Source organism: Kwoniella mangroviensis, assembly GCF_000507465.2.
Source record: "Kwoniella mangroviensis CBS 8507 chromosome 1 map unlocalized Ctg01, whole genome shotgun sequence".
Lineage (NCBI taxonomy): Eukaryota > Fungi > Basidiomycota > Tremellomycetes > Tremellales > Cryptococcaceae > Kwoniella > Kwoniella mangrovensis.
Genome location: NW_027062533.1, coordinates 2798579 through 2814803, shown reverse-complemented (window position 1 = coordinate 2814803; position 16225 = coordinate 2798579). Strand labels below are relative to the sequence as shown.

The window sequence follows — 16225 nt, the reverse complement described above, 5'->3', positions numbered from 1 at the left end:
CTCGTTCTTGCAAAGTACTGTATGTCTACACACAGACTCCAATCCGCGCCCTCAATGGATGTTGACAAGTTGTTTCGAGAGCTGATGTTATCAATGCTTTGACAAATCTTGTGACTATCCACATTATCATCAGTCACACGACATGCTCGAAGATGCCAACGATCCCAAGCCAGACATGGATGGTGTCTATAACGATCCAGACGCCGATCTAACCTTGATCTCTTCGGACAACATCGCTTTCAAAATCTACACCTATCATCTGGGTACGAGGTGAGCTCTATAGATCACCATCACAGTAGGTCACAATGATCAAAGCTAAACTTCATCACGTCCACGGTAGCCCGGTCCTTGTGGACATGGTGAAATCACTTCCTTGTTCCGACTCCATTATCTCCTTCTCTGATCCGCAGATGGAAGATTCGGATGCAATACGATATATCCTCAACATACTTCATAATCGACATTCCCTTCTTGATGTCGACCACCTGGGTATCTTCCGAAATACTATCGCATTCGTCAAGAAGTACGAAATGTTACTGCTTGAACCTTATCTCGCATATCAATTACAACGATACCTCGATAATAACGGTGGCAAGGCTCGATACGTTTTCATCTTGGCGGCAGAATTGGACAACGTTTCTATCGCTGCGGCCGCCATCCAGAAAGGTGCGCAAGGTATTTTCGTTCAGAACAATGCGAAAAGCTTCCCCGACAAGTGGTTCACCCGAGAACAACTCAACGAGCGAGAACGATTGAAACCTCACGTCAGATGGGGATTTGTTGACGGATCATGGATGATGGATCCCGCAGCTTGGCCTTTATGGGAATTACGTCGAGTTCCATTCGACTATCTCTCCGCTTTGATTCGTACCCACGCAAAGTTTCCCTTTGGTCAAGATAAGTCAGACGATCAAGATGCCGCAGAATACTTTATTCGACTCATGGACGACTTGAAAATCTAGTGATTTTGTAGTTTCATCGTGATACCTTTTAAGCCTTGTACCTGTGATATCATCTCGTATGCAGGGTATATATATCGAGCTTTCTTACAAATTTATACCGATCTTTAATCCAACCTGGGTCCTCCCACAGGTGTGCCATTATCTTTCATATCCCTACCATTGCATTTCTGCAACAAGCCGACAAACAGTCCGACTGCCCCTACAAGCAAAACGAGGGCGAGTAATGGGTGATCCACACTCATTTGCTATTTATTGGTTAAAACCACATTGATTAGCTTTACCGACGTCTGCTTGATATCATAGAGCTAAAAAAAGGGGCGTACTCACTCCGAAATTGATCAAAGTCGCAGCAGCACTTCTTGATCCCCATTCCAAGGTTGATTCTATCCTCTTCGGTCGAAGAAAGTGCTGGTATACACCTTCCAGTACTGAGAATATACTCGCTCCGTCAAAGGTGATCTCAGTGCCTTCTATCGTGGTATCGTAATACTCATTTTGCTGCAACAAGCAATGGTCTCAATTATATTTCAAAATATATGATACATGATACCCATGACGTAACTTACAGGAGTATCGATGACAACAGCAGATGGGAGTTGAGATTTCTTGATACTATGGATGAGATCAGTGACGCGCATCAATCTATCACACCGATTTGTACAGAGACTACTCACCTGTATTGCTGCTTCAACCAACCACTCCATTTCTCACCATCTACCCAAACGAACCAAACAGGTTGTGAGAAAGGTCTACCACCTCTTTTCCAGGCTTTAGCCACTTCTGCCAATTTCTCTTTCTCCTTCTGACCTTCGTCTGCTTTGTGCAAAGCTCCTAAAACCACTATAGCTCGAGTATCGGAGTTCATGATGGCGTTATAGTTACTACCTGTCAACTCGACCAGTGTAGGGAATCGATGTGATTGTATGAATCGTTTCAAGCTATCTTCAGATGCTGGGAAGGACAATGATCCGACCGGACGCGAGGAAAAGGAAGAGAATGCGAATAAGACTGATGTAGGAGGTGGATTGGCTACTGATAGTTGTTGATAGAATTGGGGATCGGAAGAAGTATAGGCTGGTACAGCACCAAGGAGTGGTTCAAGAGCAGACTTGACTGATTTCTGCACGGGAGATGTCAGCAATGAGAGCATTGTCGGTAGAATAGCGAACATACCACATCGGCTACGGTTGTATCGTAATTCTGAAGATACAGGAAGAACGCTTCATCAGACTTGACTATAGAATCGAACTCGTCGAATTTGATGGATTGCAAAGTCGTACTGTTCCGGGAAATCAGCCAACTAATGATCCTAAGGATGGACTGAATGTACTCACACTTGTACTGCCTTCTCAGCGAATACTTTGAGTTTATCCAGAGATCTAGCCCCATTATGATCTGTTCTTGTACCGTGGTGATACCTGATATTTCATCCTCAATCAGTCATATTCGGTAGACCTGGTAATGAGAAAGATACCTACATTCGAATGGTTGGATATCCTTGGATCCCAGCATTTTTGCAGAACCCCTTATGGTTCTCACAGTCGACAGCTACTATGTTGAGCTTTCCCTTCATTGCCTCGGCCAGTTTCTCGTATGCTACGAGATGTCTATTGTCAGTACAGGGATAGAAAGGGGAACTAGAAGGCACTCACTTGGTCTAAGCTTTTTGCAGCTGTACATGACGATGACTTCAGTATATTATCATTTTCATCAAGTCGATGAACTCACTGTCCACACCAAGGAGCATAAAATTCCACCATGACAGGTCCTTGTTCTTTGTACTCTTCGAACTGCTTCTCGTCGATCTCCATTACCTGCCCATCAGGATTCGGTCTACCACCATTCGAACCCTCTTGTTGCTCATCCTTCCCAGCCACTGAGTGGTTCTGAGTGTATTCGGTCACTCTCTCATTGATGAATTTTTCTAAATCTCCATATGATCTATCTCCGGTATAATGCGGTTTGGCTTCCCCATCAACGTAAAGCATCAATTGAGGATCTGCAAGTATATCAGCAGGATCCTTCTTCAGGTCCAAAGTGGTATACCATGTGAAGACTTACAGAATTTGATACCATTTGCATTACACAGATCACCTTGAGCTAAGCAGTTCACCTGAGCCATATGGAATCCTGATAATCTTTCCAGATGCTGTTTGTCCTTGGCCATCTGGGTCCAAGTCGGTGCGAAAGCTCTACAGTGGGAACCTATTGCCCATACCCCGTCAGTTCTTATCGTCAGGACTGAAGGTGGCCTTTGAAGGAAGCTTACATTTCGGGGAAAAGTGCTCGACGAGCCTATAGATGAGTAAGCACCGAATATAAGCACGATGAGCTGATCTGTGGGAATAGGATATACAGCTCACCATACACCTCGAGCCGTCTCTGATCGGAAATTGTCATCTGTCAATTGACGAAGTTCGAAGTCATCTCGTTTATCTATCGATGCTCCTGACGCGCCGCCGAGAGCCAAAGTCAAAGTCAAAGCTGAGAGGAGAAATCGAGGTATTCGCATTGAGTTTATGATTTTGTCAAGTCTACGATTGACCTTGACTGGATATGACTGTGTGTACTTTGTCCAGGTGTCGATATAATGACGCTATTGGTTGCAATCGAGATGGACACCGAGTTTTACCATGAGGATACGTGTATATGAATATGACCCAGTGCATACTCAACGACGACGATCATTTGATGATTGATTCAGTTTTGACTTTGACAACAACAGAACAACACCAAAGGAGCGCGGCCCGCTGTGGTTACGTAAAGAGGCACGTGGTCTACTGTCACCAGCGTGCAGATGACGCCGCCAGGATCTCATTGATATTGCCTAAAGGTCATGTTGGTTATCTATCAACAACGATTCATCCCATCTTCACCACTGAAACATACATTCACATATATCACATACCATCATAGCATCAGGAACGTTCTGCTCGGCTGGATAGAAATAACCTGATAGCACTGAATCATCATGAACATCCTAGTGAGATTGATTCCTTCACACATGTTGGGTAGCGCTGAACGTCACCTTTGAATAGGATACCCTCTTTGGTCGATCAATGACCCCTGCTGAGCGATTGAGGCAGCATCAACGCTCACTGCAGAAGGCTCAGCGAGAGCTGGATAGGGAGAAGGGGAAGCTGGAAGCTCAAGAGAAGAAGACGATGGCTGATATCAAGCGTAATGCTAAAGCTGGAAATATGGTAGGTCTGCCTGGAACGTCCCATGTCTAGTATAGATGACTATACCCCCACGTCAGTGTATCACGATCAAATCGCTAATATGATTCTGCTTGTTGATCAGAATGCATGTAAGATCCTCGCCAAAGATCTTGTGCGAACCAGAAGATACATACAGAAATTTACTCAAATGAGGGTACAACTTCAAGCCGTCTCGCTCAGAATGCAGACATTAAGGAGTAATGAGCAGATGGCTACCGCAATGAAAGGTGCAACAAGGGTGAGTCAATTTTGTGATTGTCAAATATTTGTAAATTCAGCTGATCCCGTTTGCGTGTACAAAGGCAATGGGTCAGATGAATCGAAGTTTAAATCTCCCTCAAATACAGAAGATCATGAATGATTTCGAGAAAGAATCATCTACCATGGATATGAAGGAAGAAATGATGTCTGACGCTGTCGATGATGCGATGGAAGATGAAGACGAGGGTGAAGGTGAAGAAGTGGAGAGTGATAAGATATTGAAAGAGGTCTTGGACGAGATTGGTATGAACATGAATGAGTCGGTAAGTTCGCTCTTCCATGCCACGTGCGCATTCGTGTACAGCATGACTTCCTCCCTGGCTTTGCAGTCCGCTTTTGACGGACTATAATTGCTGACCATGCGGCTTTCTACTGTCTACCTCAACAGCTCGCCTCGGCTCCGACTGCCAATCCTCTTGCCAACGAACCCTTACAATCCTCACGGGTGGCAGTTGCCGAAGGTCTCGCATCTATACCATCCGGTGGTGCTGATACACCCAAAGCATCGGGTGGTGGTGGAGGTGGAGGTGGTGGGATGAGTGCGGATGAAGCTGATTTGCAGAGAAGGTTGGACGCTTTGAGAAGAGACTAGAGATGGTTAGGCCTGTTTACCTCTGCTCGTGTCCAGTCTTTAGCTCTTTACCGTCGATCTTTGAATGTTTCATATTGTAGCTGCACAATTGTACCAATATTCCGTCCAGTCTATGTATACCTGTGGGGGTTTTTATCTGATAAAAGTCGGAATAGGTGAGCAAATACGGGGAGTGGAATGAGCATCATCGGCCGAAATGAGTCAAAGTGCCACATGCGAGTGACGTCCTCTCGTTAAGCTATGGTGAGACTCGGGATAGTCCGGAGTTATCGGCGTGATTGTCATTTGATTCAGGGTCGCTGAGTCATGTTTGTGTCCCTGTGCGTACGAGGAATCCCATCATTTTTTTTATCAGATAACACGCATCTCCCTACTCAGAGGGAAAAAAAAGAAAGAACAAGTCCCGAGATGAAGAAGTAACTCGTAGCAATCAGGTTTAGGTTCCTTTGCTTGGACTCACTGTCGTAGAGAACACCAATCCATATACTGTACACTCCGGCCCTGACTCATACTTCTTGTATCCCTTTTACATGCTCAACCGATACCAGTCTGGTCAACTAAACGCAACAAATCGAAACTCCCCATCCACACTCAACAACCTCGAAATTATCTCTTCATCCAATCATCTCGGATCGACGTTCGATCTTTATAGCATACATTGACCTCATGTCTTCTTTTTTAAACAACATTATACTTGAATCAACCATATAGGACCATCTTTCACAGCTAGGATATGGCTACAATTAGTCATACTTCACCCTATTACCAGAGACCTTCTCCCTATATCAGGACATCGTCCCAAACACCTTTGACACCGTCTGCTCTGTCATACACCTCATACACGACACCTTCACCTCAAATCCCGAATTTCCCTACTACATCGACATCGAACACACCAATGAAGAGACCGTTGCCTCCCGATGCACCGGGTCAATACCCTCCTCCTCCAGAGAGGAAATTCAGTACCGACTCCTCCCATCATCAGGATTCTGCTGGAGGACAGAAAAAGAAAAGAATAAGCTTGAGTTGTGCTCAGTGTGAGTGATGCAGTCCTCAGGCGAGGTTACATGCCGGTACTGGTCGCTAATTTCGCGTTGTAGGTGCGAAACGTAAACAGAAGGTGGGCCATCTCGTCATGATAAAGGAGAGATGGTGTGACTGACGACGTGTGCTTCATAACAGTGTAATCGAGAATTTCCATGTAATCATTGTGAGTGTTATACCGACAACGATATTTGCCATATGCTGATGTTCTCACAACATAGGTGTCGGTAAGGCTCTTTCTTAACTGTGAGCTCGTTCAGACCCTGCATGCTAACCATCTCCCCTCGTAGCTCGAAAAGTACCTGAACTTTGTGTGAGCTCTGCCTGCTTCCTTCCAGACAGCGCACGTGTTTCTGACGTCCTTTTACCTTGCAGGTACCCTACAATCCTCAAGCCAATAATAATAACAATTCCGGACCAGATCATCATACGGCGCAAAGGCTCGATAGCATCGAAGCGGTACTATCGGTCGTCGTAAGGCATACAGGTGGTATCGCCCAATACGATGCGATTCGAGATTGGATCTCATCATCTATTTTCCAAAAACATCTAGCTTCAGCTCCCTCGACACCATCCTCACCTCATCATTTCCTCTCCCATGGTGGGTCCGCTGGACCATCTGGCTCGAGACCGACCCCCAACGGCTTTGAAGGAAATCAGGCCGAATTGGAAAGAGGCGCAAGTTCTGATGAAGATGGTCTGGCCAAAGTCGGTAAAGGATGGCTGGGAGAACTGGAAGGGTGAGCGATCCTGAAGACCAGCTAGTGTGTCTGCGCTGACCTATTCCTCTCTCTCTCTAGCGGACTTCCCGAGACTGTAAGTCGCCTTCACGCTATCTGTTCGAAGGTGATATACTGATCTCTTCGCAGATGAATATCAATGATAAAGTGAAGATGAAGCTTGACATCCACGGCACACCCGCTGAGAATCTGCAAAGATTGATAACCGATTGCGGAGTCAGTCCTCATAAGGTCAGTCATACGGCCGAGTTCAAGGGAGAGTACACTCACAAATCGATTGTTTAGGTGGCGGAGTTAGTACAAGAATTACCACCGAAGCATTTCGCGGATCGAATCGTCGATTGGTTTTTCGATAAATTGAATTTTGTCCGATATCCAATTGACGAGCGATCGTTCCGAGCATCATACGAGGATCTGTACAATAGGTCAACGGCGGTCGATCCATCGAACGTACGAGCTTTACCTCTTGTGTTTATCGTCTTGGCTCTTGCTGTTAGGCAGGCACCTGACGAATGGGCAGGCGATGAGGAAACCAGAAAGTTGTCCAGTCTAAGGATGTACTGGAGTTGTGAGTCGATCTTGCCCGACTCGGTTCAGACAAATTGGCTGATGTGCATACACAGCGAGACGAAGTATTCTTATTGCTACTGCAGTTCAATCGGAAAGTGTGGAATTAGTTATCACTCGATTACTTGTAAGCCATCGCCGGTATTCTGATTGTATCACGGCTGATTGAACTTGACTACAGAGTGCAATGTACCTGGTCTTGATACATGATCGACGACTTACTGAATGTTGGTCGCAACTTGGAGCTTCTCTGCGAACAGCACAAGCGATCGGACTACATCGTGACGGAACGAAGCTCGGTCTGGAGTAAGCATCGATGACGACTCGTTGTCGTTTGGGCTAAAGCTAAAATCTCGTCTCTTTCCAGTCCTTTTCAGACGGAGTATCGAAGACGTCTATGGAGTTATTTGTACCATGCCGATAAGCTTTACAGGTGAGAATGGATCGCCTGCCTCGATGTAATATAAGCTAACGCATCTCCCTTAGTCTTGTGCTCGGTCGTCCACCCAGTATTTCAGATAGCTACACTGATACACAGTGAGTCATTAGCAAAGCTATTCTCTCTGTGTAGACAAGCTGACAAATCGTTCTAGACCACCTTCGAATATCGATCTAACGGAGTACAACCCAGCACTTGGTCTTCCACCACCACGACCTTTCAATGAGCCGACTCCTGCACTCTTCCTAATCCTACGAAAGCGATTAGCAGGAATTATAGGCAAAGTGGTCCATCATTTCCAGAAGCTCAATGAGCCTGCGCAGTACTCAGATGTGGAGAAATTGCAGCAGGATCTTGATGCTTTCGTCGATCAGCTGCCGCCTCATTTCCGAATGCATGATCCTGATAAGTCCCTTGATCAAGGTAAATAAAATTTCGCGCCAAATGAAGAAAGGCTTTAGCTGACGTTTTTACTATCAGTGCACTTTTGGCTACCTGTGCATAGGCTTATGTTATTAACGGAGGTCTTAGTAACCACCATCATCTTGCATGTGAGTTGTTTTTTCTTTCGCGAAACTCAAATCATGGCTGATCACTCTTTCAGCGACCTTGGCTTCTACGAAAATTGTCGAGCGATCGCTATGCTGTGAGCATTTTTCGGGCTGTCCTTGTGTCTATCTACTGACGTCTTTACCTAAGGCTTCTCGAACAGCCTGTTTTGAAGCTGCCAAGCTGGATTTCCATATCAGACAGGACTTCCAACGAGATGTACCAGACTTCCGATTCCATGCCATAACAGGTCAATTCAAAATGTTCAATAGTGCTATGATCGCAGGAATCAGTGCAATAATCGATCCTAGAGGAGCAGATGCTGATCAGATGAGGTGAGTCTTGCTTCATCGAGGAGGAGATCGAACTTTATGGCTGATTGTTGCTGTTCATCACAGACGCATACTCACGACTTTCCTCGAGCAGAATCCTTGGCATGAGGTAGCAAGTAAGGACGCTACCACCCGCAAGGAGGTCCAAATTGTGATTGATGCTTCATCATTTCTGCCGCGGAATGTATGGCTAACTTCGAGATGTGCTTTGACAGATTCAAACACTTTCTCGACGAGCAGCTCAGATATTCGAAGATTCTTTCGGCCCAGGAGAGCTCAACACACACGACAAAGATTCTGTGGCACTCCTACTGGCCCTCAGGCAGAGCAACGATTCTTCCACTCATGCTAACGCCTATCCTCGAGGCGTACCACCAAGAGAGGACGCTCCAACTCCCGGTGGACCTGGTAATAATCAGTTTAGTAGACCTATGGCGCCACCTCGGACCTGGGGTAACATCGCTGGTGGAGGGGTTCAATTCGCACCCGTTCATCATGGTGGTATAACCCAGAGTCCTGCTTCTACTGGTAGTCATGAGGATGATCATTCACAGAAATTGTGAGTTTACGGATGCATTTCACGTGAAGATTTGTACATCAAGCTGACTTTTCTCATAGGCTCGATCACTGGATCAATGCCAATACCTCCATGGCGGTAGGCTCGATCAATGGTGCTGTACCAGCAATCGACCCCATAGGGGGTATGGGCTATCTCCCTATTCCTTCGATGTCAACACCTTCCGCCGCACCAGGAGGACTGAACAACATGTCTCTTGGTCCAGGACCAGGTCTGGCGCCCACACCTGGATCGATGCCAAGTTTCAGTAATCAGTTTGCTGAAGATACTCCTTCTTCCACTGTAGGATTTATTGGACCTCCAGGTGAATTTGGATACCCTAATCAATTTGGCTTGATGGGTGGTGTAGGCGATGTGGTGATGGGAAATACACCTCTACCGGGTGGTATACCGATAGAACCTGGAGCGGAGAATAGCGATGAGTACTGGAATACTCTCATCGATGGTGAGTACCTGGTCCTCGAAGTTCGAATCCTTGAGAGCCAAGCTGATGAGCCGTGATAGGTATTTTGGGAACAACATCGAATGGGCAATCAAATAATGGGCCATGAGCTTCGATGAGGGGTGTATAAGAATACATGGTATAGGAAGACTGCAAACTTTTATAATTACGATAGTTTACGATACAAATTGTGCATGCTGAAGGGATGCATGTTGCTCTGACCAAGTGGGTCAGACGGCGATTACCGACCAATGGATGACATTGCAATAACAAAAATGAGCTACTCACATTCCGTCTTTCGGTATTTCTCACCACTCGCTCCCATTGTTATCTCTTTGTGCAGATCGGTTTCATCCACTTTCACAGTCTCGTCATCAGTGTCACTTGTCATCAGATAGACCACTATACCTTGTCCAGCATGACTTCACCATCTGGTGATGAGAACCAAGCAGAGTCAGCTCGCGAACGTCCATCACTCCTTCAACCACCCGCGACTATTGTCTCACCCCCTTCTCCAACCGATGCCAAGGATTTCCACCCTCCAACTTTCTCTTTTCCCCCTCAGCCCGCTGGCCCTACGAGTAGTGACACTGAAGATGTAGTGGAGTACGATTCACCTGAAGAAGAAGATGAGGAAGAATCGACTTCCACTCAACCTACTCCAGCTAGACCTAATAATAGAACTAGACCTTCTTATCAGTCTCTAAGTCCGAAACCCGCTGCTCAACCTCAGATATCGACTCAGATGTCCGACTCACCCATGAAAGATTCGACCTTACAGCTACCTGAATCACCTGATCCTTCCGCCTCATCCTCTCGGCCTCCTTCACCCTCGTCCCCTAGATATCGACCGAAAGGTTTACACCACAGACGGACCAGTTCGACCCACCGTGTGAGAGAGACTACCGATGGGACTCAGACAAGTACAGAGGACGGAACCCGGATGATTAATCAGTATAAGATAGGTAGGAGTCTGGGTAAAGGTGCATATGCAAAGGTCGAGCTGGGTGTGGACGTAGGAACAGGACAGGAATATGTAAGTCACGGAAGAAAACGCGAACTGCTGTTGTTGATCTAGTGGACTTAGGCTATCAAAGAATTCTCGAAATCTCGATTACATTATCAAGCTCTTCAGGAGAAACATCGTCAGACGTCTCGTGGAAGGATCAGGCGTGCTCAAGGTCCATCTGGATTACTTAGAGAGACCGCAATTAGAAGAGCAGGTGAAGAGCAGATGCCTGAACAGGAGGGGAATCAGCCTTGGGGCGGAACAAAGACGATAGAGGAGGATCCATTAGGTTTGATTAGGAGGGAGATTGCAGTGATGAAGAAGCTGGAGTAAGTCTACCTACATTCACATATTGGAGATACTTGCTGATGACCGATCTCAGTCATCCAAATGTAGGTTTAACCTATGACCAATATGAGCTAACCCCCCTGACCAGATTATCCACCTATACGAAGCTATATCAGTACCTACCGCCGATGCGCTGTTCCTTGTCTTGGAGTACTTGCCCGGTGGTACCCTCATGCAAGTGAACATCGGCGCGGACGACTCAAATGCCAAAGCTCCATTCGAGATTTCGCAAACAAGAGAATACTTCAGGCAACTATGCTTGGGGCTGGAATATCTACATGCAAATGGAGTGATTCATCGTGATGTGAGTAGATTATCTCATCGTGGGTGAAAGGCGATCACTAATCCTCGAGAAATTGTAGGTCAAACCGGATAACGTGCTTCTATCTGCCAATAAAGAGCTGGTCAAACTGTGTGATTTCGGTGTGTCGGAAATGTTCACGGCAGCGGATGATGATAGGATCAAAAAATCAGGAGGAAGTCCAGCATTCCTAAGTCCGGAAAGTTTCACAGGTACGTCAATTGAGATGATCATGACTTTTGGCTACCTGCGCTGACGTTTTGGACAGCTCACCAGCAGGATCTACACGGAAAGGCAGTGGATATATGGGCACTAGGTGAGTGAAGCTTTGAGTCTCACATAGCTGATGTGATAGGTGTAACGCTATACTGTATGTTAACGGGGAAGCTCCCGTTTAATGTTCCTACACCCATGGAGCTGTTCACTGCGGTACGAGAGAAGGAGTAAGTTGTCTTGTATTCCTTATCTCATGCCACTGTTGATAAAAACACCCTAGTCCGAATATTCCGGAAGATTGGGGAAGCCCTTTGAAGGATCTGGTGAGGCGAATGCTAGATAAAGATCCTAAGAAGCGGATCGCTATGGCAGACATCAGAGTGAGTTACCCTTATGCAGCGAACCGCCTTATCTTACCATACTTTTAGGAACATTCTTGGGTGACGGAGCACGGTCAAGAACCGATGATCGAAACAGATACCAACTTGTTCGATATCGGGAAACATGTGGAGGAACCTACTCAAGAGGAACTCAAGAATGCTATTGGATCATTACGTGGTATTTTGTGAGTGGCCTTTCATCTATGAGAACCACGATCGATAATGATGATCTTTCTGGATGAGCAGTACGGTTATACGAGCTGTACAAAAGTGAGTCCAACATTTGAGAGGAAAAAAAAACCGCTAACATATGTGTCTCAGAATGCGTCGTTTGCAACTACATCGAAGACCTCAATCTGGTCAAGGACCACCATCACCTGGCTCGACCAATGTCTCTCTCGCATCTGGATCGATGGACTCGTATGTGTCTGCAGAACCGGGAACAAGCGCGACTTCCGTCTCGGACGAAAATGAAGAAGCCAGGTATAGAGACATAGCTGGTGAGACCGTCATGAGTCCGAGGTCAATGAGCAGAGCATCATTGGCTAGTACCGAAAGGCAGACTTCGAACAAACTGGAGAAGCTCACTCGCCTTGACACCAACACTTATAAGAAGACCGAAAGTGGAGACGAAGGAGAAGAGGCGGATGAAAAGGATAATGCAGGCAGAAAAGGGAAACACAAAGGGAAAGGTGAAGGTGGAGAGCATGACGATAATGATCGGGAGAAGGAGGATGGTGCGGATGGAGATGATGGAGAAGATGAGGATGAACAAGTGGTAATGGTCGAGTCACCTATCTCATCAGATGATGATGAAGTACGTAAAACACCTGTCCGAGGTGAATATTAATAATTGTTTCTTGGCTTGATCGAAAAGGTATAATATATATATATATATATATATATATATATATATATATATTGAGAATAGGTATCTTGTGTTCGTCTGTAGAAGAATGAATTTGTGCTGAGCGTATTTGATGCATTATATACAATGTTCATTCTACCCCATTATGCCTGGACAGTTTGCTGAGGACCATTGGGACCTTGTAATGCCTGGAATTGTTGTTGAAGACCCATTATCTGTTGGTGGTAAAACGTCAGATGTAAGTGCAAAATGTCATTGAAAGCAAGATGATGAATGCTTGACACACCTCGTCCTTCTTCTTTGCAGCTTTCTCCTCACTGTCTTTTAATTGAACTTCGACTCGTTTTCTGCGTATAAATCATTAGCATGATCGATCACCAGGGTTGATCCAGTTGATCCAGTTTGATGAGATTTACATTTCTGATTTTATGAAATCCAGTCGTTTCTCTACGTTCACTTTCGCCTCATTCTGATCTTGAGGTACTAACGATGGTCCGACGAGCTTGTACACGGTGTTATGTGATTTCAGCTGATTGAATTCCTAATAATATGGTAAATGTGGGATATATCAGTTCTGGTTATCATGTTGTTCGGAACGATTGATGCCTTACTTTCAGCACCAGTTCATTCTCTGACAGTTGTGAGTCGAGCCTTTGTCTAGCTTCTATCACACCGGCCAGCTCTAAGAGGGATCGAGTGATCGTCAGTTCTAGTTTCTAGACATTTATTTCGTTTCTGCACTGCGAGGAACGTGAGAAGAGACTTTACCTGCTTCTATCTTTTGGAATGCGATGGATGAAGATTGTAACTGAGTTTGTAAGGATGCTATCTTCTTGTCAGCCATGTTGATGGGATTCTCAGCCTGGATGTCGTAGTGACAAATTGAGCTAGTCAATGTATGTTATTCTGATTGAACGACTGAACAAAGCATTCATTATTATCATCCCATCATTTCATTCTCGACTTCTCCTCTGGAACGGTCAAAGCTCATTTCTTCATTCTCCCGCTATCTGTCGATGTCATCACTTTTATCGCATCAGAAACACAGTCAATCTCCATTTGCCACCCAAATCCATCACTACTCTTTCTCTGACCGTATCTGGGTCCATTGCATACCGCTAGCACTTTTGCTTTCTTCAAGCAATGTAGGGATTCTCATTATGGCCAAACAAGATCCGAATGGACCGCCAAAGCGTGCTGCTCCCATCAGCGCATCCGCCTTTGCTTTCTCTTTCAGCACCCCGAAGAATAAGAAACCCAAAGTCAATCATACCAATACCATCACCCCTCTTTCTTCGATACCAAACACAACACAAACACCTTTCAATGTCAAGAAAGAATGGTCGACTCCCAGGCCACCTAACTTCACTGCTCAAAGGGTCTCTCGTACACCTGCCAAAGCATTGAAGGTCGAGCAAGACGAACATCAATTATTGGATGGTATACCCAAACCATTCGAAACACCTCTTCGAGGAGCATCAACCTTCAAACCCTTAACAGCTTCCACAACTCCTCAAAGCCATCAAATCAAGCTGGGTGGTCCCGGACCTTCTTCTTCCTCAAAAGTACTTCGTCCCCTACACGAGCGAATCGGTGATGTGACACCAGTTAAGGGGAAAGAAAAGGAAGCCGAACCCGAATCGAAACCGAGATTCGCATTGCATGAAACTCTTCTATCAGGTAAAACAGCTGGAGATCTCCTCACCAAGAAGAAATTGACTTTGAAAGATGAAGATGAAGGATTGGGTGTATCTCCGAGAGGAAAGAGGATAGCTAAATGGAGTGGGAATGGGTATGTCCCCATTATCAATCTGGGCAATTCATGGTATGGGTTGACTAATGGTTAATTATTTCTATCAGACCGCCACCGCCGTCCGTCCATCTGGCCAATCTCATATCGTCTTCCAACGCTTCTCTTCATCTCTTTTACACTTCGATGCAACATCTCCTGTATCCCTCACAACGTAGAAATACCTCTCTCGTTAGCTCTCGTCAAACCACCAGTGATAATACCATTCTTACTCCTTTACAACATATCGAAAATTCGGCTTCTATCCGACTCAGAATCGTTGATCCAGTGCAAGGACCTTCCCATCATTCCACAATGTTCTGGTGTGAACCTATCAAATGGCATAATAGTTCCATCCTCAAACGACATATACCAGTAATTTTCCAGCCACTTCCTCACGAATGTCCTAAACTAGGTGTGGATCCTAGGTTGTTGGCGATGAAGATGAAGGACGAAGCGGGAAAGCAATGGCAGGTAGGTATATGGGCATGGACTGAGGTGGATTTGCCATTGGGAGCGGAGAAGTTGAGGGAAGATGAAGACGATCTCGAATTAAATGATAAGGAGGGAGAAGAGGATGAAAGTGTGAAATCAATTTCAGCATTAATCGTTTCGAGGTATTTGATTGTAGAGCAACCTGTTGTATCGTAAGTAGAGTAAACAAGTAACTGATACATACATCATGTTGTCAACTTATAACCTATATTTGTACAATTATAATGTAACCTTATAACAACCATCTCAAATTATTTGACCTTCGAACATACCAATACCTACTTACATCGTTCGTCAAGCTTGCTACTTTAAAGGTAGGGTCATTAGTAGCCGTAACCATACTGCCGGCACCGTCAGCAGGTTTCATGGTTTGTTGGGACTCACATATTGATTATAAGCGTAAGGATCCGTAGCGATCATTCCGTAAGGGTAACCCATACCCATACCCATACCCATACCGTACATTCCTGCACCGAGACCGTATCCTACAAGAAGTTTAGTCAGAATGGTGATATTTCGGTACAAGGGAATTCTTCACTCACCCATACCGCCGTAACCACCCATCATATATGGGACACCGAGTCCACCGGCATAGTAAGGACTCATCATCTAAGTGGAGCCGAGAGGATGAGTACGATAGATCAGAAATGTTTGGGAATAGGAATGACTTACTGTACCGTAAGCTGGGAACATGTTCATGGAGTATGGTGACCAATAGCCTCCGTACATCTACTTGTTGATGGTGGTTTATTACTTGATGCCTTTATGATTTATTCAGATAGTTGTGTATACGTACGTTGTAGAGGTTAAGATGAACGTTATGTGATATTAACTAGAGGGAGACAGAACTGTATGAGCGTTTTCCACCTAATGTGATAATATGAGAGATGAGATCGAATGACGTCGAGCCATGTAATGATGGACATGAGGTATTATGAGATGGGGGAAAAAGATGTTACATTGATAAAATGACGCTATAGGAGGCTCTCAAGAAGGTCTGTGACCACGTATCGATCCGGGTAGAGCAGGAAGGTATAGACCGAAGAGACAAAGGAGATCATAGTAAGCTAACCGGGTAGAAGGACGACTCACT

At 45.4% G+C, this 16225-nt stretch overlaps 9 protein-coding genes across 9 annotated transcripts; 6 read left to right on the top strand and 3 right to left on the bottom strand.

Moving 5' to 3' along the window:
* Window positions 1-142: 142 nt before the first annotated feature.
* On the top strand, window positions 143-962 carry I203_101037 (uncharacterized protein; the record flags this gene model as incomplete). The annotated part of the gene is made up of 2 exons (XM_019145995.1): window positions 143-270; window positions 341-962. 2 exons carry the CDS (start codon window positions 143-145, stop codon window positions 960-962), a joined length of 750 nt encoding a protein of 249 aa, XP_019004554.1.
* A 104-nt stretch (window positions 963-1066) lies between these two features.
* I203_101036 (protein disulfide-isomerase domain) lies at window positions 1067-3474 on the bottom strand (the record flags this gene model as incomplete). Its single annotated transcript, XM_019145994.1, has 12 exons — window positions 1067-1207; window positions 1290-1460; window positions 1529-1574; window positions 1637-2082; window positions 2136-2241; window positions 2297-2380; window positions 2441-2558; window positions 2615-2634; window positions 2691-2961; window positions 3024-3167; window positions 3232-3257; window positions 3326-3474. The coding sequence occupies 12 exons, from the start codon at window positions 3472-3474 to the stop codon at window positions 1067-1069; spliced, it is 1722 nt and encodes a 573-aa protein (XP_019004553.1).
* Window positions 3475-3933: 459 nt separating this feature from the next.
* I203_101035 (uncharacterized protein) lies at window positions 3934-5036 on the top strand (the record flags this gene model as incomplete). The annotated part of the gene is made up of 5 exons (XM_019145993.1): window positions 3934-3945; window positions 4001-4165; window positions 4266-4421; window positions 4486-4707; window positions 4833-5036. 5 exons carry the CDS (start codon window positions 3934-3936, stop codon window positions 5034-5036), a joined length of 759 nt encoding a protein of 252 aa, XP_019004552.1.
* A 733-nt stretch (window positions 5037-5769) lies between these two features.
* I203_101034 (uncharacterized protein) lies at window positions 5770-9835 on the top strand (the record flags this gene model as incomplete). The annotated part of the gene is made up of 21 exons (XM_065516797.1): window positions 5770-6073; window positions 6137-6156; window positions 6219-6246; window positions 6302-6307; window positions 6371-6393; window positions 6456-6820; window positions 6881-6896; window positions 6950-7051; window positions 7106-7388; window positions 7444-7514; window positions 7569-7693; window positions 7755-7820; window positions 7874-7924; window positions 7981-8249; window positions 8307-8377; window positions 8431-8472; window positions 8526-8710; window positions 8774-8858; window positions 8923-9266; window positions 9326-9729; window positions 9789-9835. 21 exons carry the CDS (start codon window positions 5770-5772, stop codon window positions 9833-9835), a joined length of 2907 nt encoding a protein of 968 aa, XP_065373615.1.
* Window positions 9836-10144: 309 nt separating this feature from the next.
* I203_101033 (uncharacterized protein) lies at window positions 10145-11708 on the top strand (the record flags this gene model as incomplete). The annotated part of the gene is made up of 6 exons (XM_019145991.2): window positions 10145-10762; window positions 10814-11064; window positions 11118-11127; window positions 11172-11387; window positions 11446-11596; window positions 11653-11708. 6 exons carry the CDS (start codon window positions 10145-10147, stop codon window positions 11706-11708), a joined length of 1302 nt encoding a protein of 433 aa, XP_019004550.2.
* A 48-nt stretch (window positions 11709-11756) lies between these two features.
* On the top strand, window positions 11757-12830 carry I203_101032 (uncharacterized protein; the record flags this gene model as incomplete). The annotated part of the gene is made up of 5 exons (XM_065516796.1): window positions 11757-11827; window positions 11881-11980; window positions 12029-12165; window positions 12227-12250; window positions 12302-12830. 5 exons carry the CDS (start codon window positions 11757-11759, stop codon window positions 12828-12830), a joined length of 861 nt encoding a protein of 286 aa, XP_065373614.1.
* A 161-nt stretch (window positions 12831-12991) lies between these two features.
* On the bottom strand, window positions 12992-13692 carry I203_101031 (uncharacterized protein; the record flags this gene model as incomplete). The annotated part of the gene is made up of 5 exons (XM_019145990.1): window positions 12992-13063; window positions 13135-13195; window positions 13265-13389; window positions 13460-13530; window positions 13617-13692. 5 exons carry the CDS (start codon window positions 13690-13692, stop codon window positions 12992-12994), a joined length of 405 nt encoding a protein of 134 aa, XP_019004549.1.
* Window positions 13693-14008: 316 nt separating this feature from the next.
* Window positions 14009-15288, top strand: I203_101030 (uncharacterized protein; the record flags this gene model as incomplete). The annotated part of the gene is made up of 2 exons (XM_019145989.1): window positions 14009-14640; window positions 14709-15288. 2 exons carry the CDS (start codon window positions 14009-14011, stop codon window positions 15286-15288), a joined length of 1212 nt encoding a protein of 403 aa, XP_019004548.1.
* A 207-nt stretch (window positions 15289-15495) lies between these two features.
* I203_101029 (uncharacterized protein) lies at window positions 15496-15825 on the bottom strand (the record flags this gene model as incomplete). Its single annotated transcript, XM_019145988.1, has 3 exons — window positions 15496-15617; window positions 15675-15741; window positions 15805-15825. The coding sequence occupies 3 exons, from the start codon at window positions 15823-15825 to the stop codon at window positions 15496-15498; spliced, it is 210 nt and encodes a 69-aa protein (XP_019004547.1).
* Window positions 15826-16225: the final 400 nt, after the last annotated feature.